A 9,243-nucleotide genomic window follows, 5' to 3' on the forward strand; every position below is an offset into this window, starting at 1 on the left:
AGTAATGAATGCTGTATCGGGCTAGAGGGGAGTTTTCAGACGGCTGAACAAGCAGGGAGATGTGGCGATATGACCCATGTATTGAGTCCTGGTTAGAGATGGCACCCATGAATGTAGCCAGATCAGAACTGGGTGAACAATGTAATACTGTCTTGAAAAATGAAATTAAACTGGATCTGACTACGACAGAGAGAGAAGTGCACGGCCTAGATTCACAACAAGACGACAAGAACACCAGACTCGCTCCTAAACTGGCAGCTTCAATGACCAGTACATGCCAAACACCAGCTTCATCTGTAACAGTGAAGACTCTGGGATGTTTTAGGCAGACTTTCAATGAAAAATCCATATCTGAAACTGGCAAATAAGAAAAGGGCAGAATGTGCTAAATATGATGACAGGAAAATACTTAGAAATGAATAAAACTATCATTTGGTTTCATAGCGATTCAAAACTTTTTAGAGGTGGTGTATATAAGGCCACAAAGTTTGGGAATAGAGGTGATTTTCTAACTAAATAACACTCCGTTATTGTCTGTTTCGCAGTGTTCAGTGTATACTGTGTGCAGTATTCAAGCAGTAAGTTAGTTTTAAAAACTTGTAACCAAACTGGAAATGTCCCAAACAGAATGAAAAAGTTTGCATTCATGCAAGTTTTCTGAACTAATTTTGCCCACATCCCCCCACACAACAGAAGAGGAGCTTGTGACCGCTCTCTTGCATTGTTTTTAAGTTTAAAGAAAAGCTATGAGGAACGCTAAGATTTGGTCTGAAAAAATGTATGTGAGAAGAAATCAATATATCCTCGACTGAGTTGTGAGACATGACACTAGCCCAGCGAAGAAATCGGTTGCTTGGAACAATGGTCAATTATACAATTTTATGGTCATTTTACAAAACTTTTGACAACAGAATACTGCAAATGACCAATCACAATCAAGTACTCCTGAGAGACGTGTAATGATCCATTTTAAGATACTTCTAGATAACAGTATGGGACAAAGGGGTCTGTGAAAAACAAGAGCAACTTTGCATGTGTCCAAATACCGTCTTACTGCACACAAACTTTTGTACTTATTTCCCATTACCAGCAAATTGCATTAGTTTAGTCTCGTCATAAATCTCGCCCTATCTATCTTGTGTTCTGACAACTTTCCCATTAAAAGTAATGAAATACACATGGAGTTTCTCATTTATTAAAAGTCTGTAAAAGTTTGGATATAACACCTTTGAAACATGCTTCATCATGTTAAACAAACTGCATTCGGCTAAGCAAATAACATTTTCATCAAGTAGTTAAATAAACATGATCACCAATGGCAAAATGGGTACTAAGGTCAACATTTTAAAACCTTTGAGAAACTGAAAAATGTAACTTGGTCATCATTTACTTGCTTGTCAGCAGCCTTATCAGCCTGTAGCTCAAGACCAGTTGCCCACTGAATCTAAGCAGGTTTGAGCCTGGCCAGTACTTGGATGGGAGACCACCTGGGAAAACAAGTTTGCTGCTGGAAGAGGCATTAGGAAGGCCAGCAGGGGGTGCTCACCCTGTGGTCTGTGCAGGTACTAATGTCCCAGTATAGTGAGGGGGACACTATACTGTTAAAATGCAAAATCCTGTGGATTAAACTGAGGCCCTGACTCTCTGTGGTCATTAAAAATCCCAGGACACTTCTTGTAAAGAGTATGGGTGCAACCCTGGTGTACTGGCTAAATCCCCCCCATTGGCACTTCTCAATCATGACCTCCTAAAAATCCCCATCCATTAATTGGCTCTAGAACTCTTGAATAATAAAAAAAAAGGAAGATAGAAAGTAATATGGGTTTGTAACAGCATAACCCCTTCATGATGAGAATGTAAAATGACAGAACTGTTTTTATGGGTGAAATGTAAGTTTAGCATACATAATTCTAGTAAAAATTCTGTGGTAATCTACAACTTAGAAGACAGACATGTGCCAATGAGCTTATACAGTGCATCAGACCAGCAGTCTCTCAATGGCCATCTGCACAGACTGGATCTGAGGCTTGAGCTGCGAGCCCTCTTTAATGGTGACTGAGGTGGCGATGACAGGCCTGGAAACCCCACACGCGCGGCCCAAGGCCTGCTTTGAGCGCACGAACACGTACGGGACGTTCTTATCCTCGCACAACAGAGGCAAATGCAGGATGATCTCCAGAGGTTCAGCATCTGCAGCCATCACAATGAACTCTGCGATCCCTCGATTCAGAGTTTTAGTGGCTGAAACAAACCCAAATAAAGGCAAACATTTGTCATTTAGCTCAATAAAATCACAAATGTGTTTTTACAAAGTAAAAGGGGGCCATTTTGATTTCACATTGACTTTAAATATCTGATCCTTCTACTGTGATCTCGTAGTCTTGCATAAAATCTGATCCACCATCATGCATTTCCACCATATCTAGCAGTAAATCTTTATTATTTAGTGTAATCGTATAAGATTGTACTTTATACAATTTTACCCTGTATTAATTACAGCAACAAAAAAAAATATCACATCTGTGATGAGGTTTCTAATATAGAGTGATTAAATAAAATTTTTGCATCTTTCCCTCTTCTGACTCATAATTCAGCTCTATATTTTTTTGTCTTTTGGAAACCATGGAAATGCAATTATGGATTCTTTCTTTAGCTTTTTGAGCAAATGGAAACACAAAAAAATATTCTATGTGCTCTCCCATTTACCACTATAATTTATAGTCCCAAACACAAATGTGAAAATGGTCCATTGTGGCCAAAAACCGCCAACTTAGAAAGGAAAAGACCATCTGAGTGGCGTGTAAAGCAACCAATCAGTTCATTTTGCTTATACATGTGGATTTATCAAAGTAGATTTACTAAAACAATAGGCAAGTGGGGAAAAACTCAAAAAACATAAGCAAAAGAATGTGTAACTGCATTCTTGTAAAATTGTCAAATGTAAATTGTCCCCTTGAATTGAACAATTGTTTTACTAAAGATTTACACACATATTTGTGCAGTTCACATTTCATGAACAAGGCCCAATGAAAATAAGAATAAGCAGAATATACAATGGATTAAGGCTTTCAAATTAAAATATGAAATTCAAATATTTGTCGAAGATAGAAATGCACAAATCAAAAACTATTAAAAATGTTTATATGTTCCAAGCACACTGATAAGCAATATGTTTTAAACACTTTTAAATGTAAAAAAAAAAAGAGTTTGGAAAAGCACATCTAGAGATTTCGGAACTTTCTCTGGATGTGTATCATTTCCTGTTTCACTTTATACTCAAGATTTGAAAACTTCTTAGATTTTATTTTATTTAAATCTTTAGATTTTATGCTCTTTTGTTATATAATATATTACAGTACTGTTTGGTTTATATTTAGTTGTTAGACCCTTTTAGATTTAGGCGACAACATCGATAAAAACAAAACAAAATGGTGATCACGGATGTCCTGTACTTGAAATAACATCTTTAATATCTGAATATAATTAACATTTTGGTAATATTCAAGTGAAAAAGCCCTGTTAACAGCCCTATAGTGGATATCTACACTGCCTGTCCAAAATAAGTTGCATACTCTAATAATTAGTTGGACCACCTTTAGCTTTGATTAGTGCACGCATTCATCATGGCATTGTTTCGACAACCTTATGTAACGTCACAACATTTATTTTCATCCATAGTTGCATGAATGTTTGGCTGAGATCTTGTATTGATGATGGGAGAGTCGAACCTCACCGTTAAGTCTTCTCCAACACATCCCAAAGACTTTCAATGGGGTTATGGTCAGGACTCTGTGGTGGCCAATTCATGTGTGAGAATGATTCCTCATGCTTCCTGAACCACTCTTTCACAATTTGAGGCCGATGAATCTTGGCATTGTCGTCCTGAAATATGCCCGTGCCATCAGGGAAGAAAAAATCCATTGATGGGATAATCTGGTCATTCAGTACATTCAGATATTCAGCTAACTACTTTTTATTGCTGCATAATGTTGCTGAGCCTAGACCTGACCAACTGATGCAACCCTAGATCATAACACTGCCTCCAGAGGCTTGTACAGCGGGCACTATACATGACGGATACATTGCTTCATGCGGTCCCCTTCTTACCCTGATGCGCCCATCACTTTGGAAAAGGGTAAATCTGGACTCATCAGACCACATGACCTTTTTCCATTGCTCCACAGTCCAATCTTTATTCTCCCTACCAAATTGAAGTCATTTTAAATGATTATCCTCACTAACAAGTGGTTTTCTTGTGGCCACACAGCTGTTTAGTCCCAATCCTGTAAATTCTTGTCATATTGTGTGCGTGGAAATGCTTTTATTTTCACTATTAAACATAGCTGTTAGTTCTACTGTCGATTTTTTAAGACGTGACTTCACCAATCGTTTTAGTGATCTTCGATCACGATCATTCAAGATTTTTTCAGATCACATTTCTTCTGCAAAGCTGACAGTTCACCATTATCCTTCCAGGTCTTAATAAAGAGTTGGACAGTTCTTAACCCAATTCCAGTGATTTCAGGAATCTCCATGTTGTTTTCTATTCTTGATGTAGGCCAATAATTTGCCCCTTCTGAAACACAGTAACTTATTTTACACAATCATGGGATACGTCTTCTAGCATGGTTGTTTAACAAATGAGAAGCTTCCCACTGCATCAGTTAGGGTTAAAAGAATTGTTGCCAGCTGAAACATATTAATCACTGCAACAATGATACAATAATAGGCTCTTAAGTATCTGCTTATTTAAATCCAAAAGGTGACTTCTTTTTTAGCCAGGCAGTTTATTTGCTTCTATAGGTCCCAAACAAAACTAAATAGACTTTAAAGTTTTGAAGCCTCAAACACATACCTTTGAGGAAGAATTAATAAATAGATTCTGCAAAGTATGTGTAAAATCAACCCAGAACCTTTAAAAAGCTATTTTATTTCCTGGCAGAATGATTCAAATCTGTGCACCCCAGGAAGATGCACTTCACTGTTACACAGACGAAGTACAATCTGCATATGTGGTACACTTTTGAATATTAACTACCTTCATTTGCTCCTTTTCTCAGTTGTTTGTAATTGGACGCTTGTTGCACCAGGTCTAGGATGGTTTTGGAGAGAGTGGCATCAGCAAGAGGATAAGCTTTGGGATTCACATCTGATTCAGCCTGGAAGAAAACGGTACATATCAAAGCAAAATCAGACCACGTGCTGTACTCGAGAACATGTGCCCATCAACACTGGCTAAAGTTTTCTGCATTGAAAGATAAGATCTCTAAACTGATCACAACATATCTAGACATGTTTAAGTCTTTAAAACAATATTTTACAAGTAAGATCAGGGGCTGCAAACGTGAAATGTTTCTTCGTAGATAAACACGCGTGTAAAGCCAACAATCTAATAGAAAATGCGGCACGTGTTTAAGGAATGAATAGATATAAATGAGCACAATAAACATGATATGAGATGTTACCATTGCGTCAAACTGTGGTTGAGATCTCTGTGTCCTCTCTGCGTGTGCTTCACGGAGGACGAACAGCCCGTTGTGTGTTCTACACGGTGTAAAGTACCTAGATCTTTAATACTTTCGTACTGCTCAAATGCGGAGCACCACGATACGTCATCAAAATGAGACGGCTTTTCACACGCATTACAGTAATGCTACTATGAATTTAGAAACCGGGAAGGGGGTGTACGGCATAGAGCCGGCCTAATACAACTTTAAATAAACAAGTGAATGAATGATCAAAAACAATGCACGTAAATAAAGCTATGATATAAAACAATAAATATAAATACATACTTTTGAAATGATAAAAGTCTGATTTCAAATAATAATAAAAAAACAGCTCCAGATAGCACACATACACATGTCCAAAGAGTGTCCACAAATGGAAAACACTTTTAACATTTAATTTATCACATCCAATCCAGTATCCTATTGAAAAACATTACCTAAAATAAACATTTATAAAAGCAAAAAGTTTGCTATAATTTAATACAATGATACAGTGATACTTTGTTCCAAAACGAAAAGAAAAGGAAGGAAAGAAAGAAAAACAGAAAGACAGAAAGACAAAGAAAACTGAAATAAATAAAAAAAAATAGAGAGAGGAAAGAAAAAGAAAGCAAAAGAAAAACAGAAAGAAAAGAAAAATGAAAGAAAGAAAAATGAAAGAAAGAAAATTAGCAGTGCAAAATATGAAAAGACAATGCAGAAAAGCAGAGCACATGTGGTGGAAGACAAAACTTGTAGTCCATTATAACATCTACAAAGACAGCATCCATGCTTTTAATATGGAACTAGGCAAAGCTAGACAGACTTTCTTCTCGAATATTATAAACAGCAACTTAAACAACACACGCACTCTTTTTGCGACTGTAGAGAGACTGACAAACCCCCCAAGCCAGATTCCCAGTGAATTGCTCTCAGACAGCAAGTGCAATGAGTTTGCTTCTTTCTTCTCTGAAAAAATCAATAATATCAGAAAGGAGATCAGCACATCCTTGAGTTGTGCTGGGGTCAGACAAATCAAACCACAACCTGAGAAAGTAGTTACCATGTCTGATTTCAAAGAAATTGATGGCAAAATTTTGGAAGAAACTGTACAGCACCTTAAAACATCAACCTGCGCCCTTGATGCACTTCCCACATCTTTTTTCAAAAGTGTGTTCAACTGTTTAGAAGCAGATCTCCTAGAAGTGATAAACTCTTCACTTCTCTCTGGGAGTTTTCCAAACTCCCTGAAAACTGCAGTTGTCAAGCCCCTCTTGAAAAAGAGCAATCTGGATAAGACCATATTAAGCAACTATAGACCGATCTCAAATCTTCCTTTCATAGGCAAGATCATTGGAAAAGTTGTCTTCAATCAGCTGAACAAATTCTTGAACTCAAATGGATACTTTGACAATTTTCAATCTGGTTTCCGATCGCATCACAGCACAGAGACAGCTCATAAAGATAATAAACGATATTCGCTTAAATACTGATACAGGCAAATTATCAGTACTGGTACTACTCGACCTCAGTGCTGCATTTGACACTGTCGATCACAACATACTTCTTGACAGGCTGGAAAACTGGGTGGGGCTTTCTGGGATGGTCCTAAAATGGTTCAGGTCATACTTAGAAGGGAGAGGTTATTATGTGAGTATAGGAGACCATAAGTCTGAGTGGACGTCCATGACATGCAGAGTCCCTCAAGGCTCAATTCTTGCGCCACTCCTGTTCAACCTGTATATGCTCCCAATGAGCCAAATAATGAGAAAGAACCAAATTACTTACCACAGCTATGCAGACGACACACAGATCTACTTAGCCCTATCACCTAACGATTACAGCCCATTACGATTACTCCCTGTGCCAATGCATTGATGAAGTTAACAGTTGGATGTGCCAAAACTTTCTTCAGTTAAACAAAGACAAAACTGAAGTCACTGTGTTTGGAAACAAAGATGACGTTCTCAAGGTGAATGCATACCTTGACGCTAGGGGTCAAACAACTAAAAATCAAGTCAGGAATCTTGGTGTGTCTCTAGAGTCAGACCTTAGTTTCAGTAGTCATGTCAAAGCAATAACTAAATCAGCATACTATCATCTGAAAAATATTGCAAGAATTAGATGCTTTGTTTCCAGTCAAGACCTAGAGAAACTTGTGCATGCTTTCATCACCAGCAGGGTGGATTATTGTAATGGACTCCTCACTGGCCTTCCCAAAAAGATCATAAGACAGTTGCAGCTCATACAGAACGCTGCTGCCAGGATTCTGAGCAGAACCAGAAAATATGAACATATCACACCAGTCCTCAGGTCTTTGCACTGGCTCCCAGTTACATTTAGGATTGATTTTAAAGTATTATTACTGGTATGTAAATCACTCAATGGGCTAGGACCTCAATATATTGCAGATATGCTCACTGAATATAAACCCAACAGATCACTCAGATCATTAGGATCACATCAGATAGAAATACCAAGGGTTCACTCTAAGCAAGGAGAGTCTGCTTTTAGCTTTTATGCCAGCCGCAACTGGAACCAGCTTCCAGAAGAGATCAGATGTGCTCCTACAGTAGTCACATTCAAATCCAGACTCAAAACACATCTGTTTAGCTGTGCATTTACTGAATGAGCACTGTGCCACTGTGTGTCTGACTGTTTGTACTGTATTTTATTTTATTCTAAACTGTTTCAATTATTCTTATTTTTTTATTCTTATTTTAATCTCTTCTATGTAAAGCACTTTGAATTACCACTGTGTATGAAATGTGCTATATAAATAAACTTGCCTTGCCTAAAAAGAAATAAAGAAAAAAGAAACAAAAAAATGAAAATAAAGATAGATAAAGAAAGAAAGAAAATGAAAGAAAGAAATATAAAAAAGAAAAACTTTTTTTAAAACACACATTGGCTTAAAAATTCACATTTGAGGTATGAAAGTAGAAAACATCCATGTATGGTCGAGTAATGTTTACCACAGACCTTATTTTACTCAGAAGTTGAAAAACCCCATTATAAAACCAATGGCGAATTAGACTGGATTTAATAGAAGAGTTGATGGATGATATGAATTTGGTATGCCTTAATGATAGTGGAGGTACAAGGATAAATGTGAGATCAGGTCAAGTACTAGACTTAACACTAACAACAAATACTGTAGGAGGAATAACCAACTGGAGGGTACTAAGGAAATATAATATAGGAAACGACCACTTTCCTAAAATGGTACAAATTGCTGGGAATGTTGCAGAAAACATAAGTGGAGATAGGATAGGAAAGCTAATTGGACAGCATTTGTTAAAATGACTGAAGGATTTAGTATGATTGATGCAATAAATGGTGATAATAGAAACTATTAGTAAGAAAATTACAGGTCATCAAAAATGCTGCAGAAAATAATATCCCCAAGAGTAAAGGAAGAAGGACAATGAAAATGGTACCTTTGTGGAATGAGGAGTGCGATAAAGCTATAAAAAGAAAAGGAAAGCATTTAGGAAAGTTGGGAGAACTCATAACTTCCAAGATCTGACGGAGTACAAACAAGCTTGCGATTAGGGGTTCTCGCTCACAATGGGGCACGTGGTAAGTTGTGCGTGGATTGTGGAGACTAGCGTGAGCTCCACATGCGGAGTCTCTGCGGTGTCATGCACAATGAGCCAAACTGTGCGGATTGAAGGTCTCGGAAGCAGAGGCAACTGGGACTTGTCCTCCGCCACCTGGATTGAGGTGAGAAAGCGCGCCACCATAAGGACCT

At 37.6% G+C, this 9,243-nt stretch overlaps 1 protein-coding gene across 1 annotated transcript; it reads right to left on the minus strand.

Moving 5' to 3' along the window:
* Nucleotides 1–1,185: 1,185 nt before the first annotated feature.
* snu13a (SNU13 homolog, small nuclear ribonucleoprotein a (U4/U6.U5)) lies at nt 1,186–5,605 on the minus strand. Its single transcript, XM_052139752.1, has 3 exons — nt 5,466–5,605; nt 5,039–5,159; nt 1,186–2,241 (listed from the first exon to the last, which is right to left on the minus strand). Exons 1-3 carry the CDS (start codon nt 5,466–5,468, stop codon nt 1,979–1,981), a joined length of 387 nt encoding a protein of 128 aa, XP_051995712.1. The 5' UTR covers nt 5,469–5,605; the 3' UTR covers nt 1,186–1,978.
* Between the last annotated feature and the right edge of the window lie 3,638 nt (nt 5,606–9,243).

The sequence above is a fragment of the Xyrauchen texanus genome, chromosome 12, assembly GCF_025860055.1.
Source record: "Xyrauchen texanus isolate HMW12.3.18 chromosome 12, RBS_HiC_50CHRs, whole genome shotgun sequence".
NCBI classification, from domain to species: domain Eukaryota; kingdom Metazoa; phylum Chordata; class Actinopteri; order Cypriniformes; family Catostomidae; genus Xyrauchen; species Xyrauchen texanus.

Excerpts from the sequence above, each read along its gene's own strand:
- snu13a (XM_052139752.1), bottom strand. Across the intron at positions 2,242-5,038 it reads GAGAAAAGGAGCAAATGAAG|CCACTAAAACTCTGAATCGA; the intron begins GTAGTTAATATT and ends GGTTTGTTTCAG.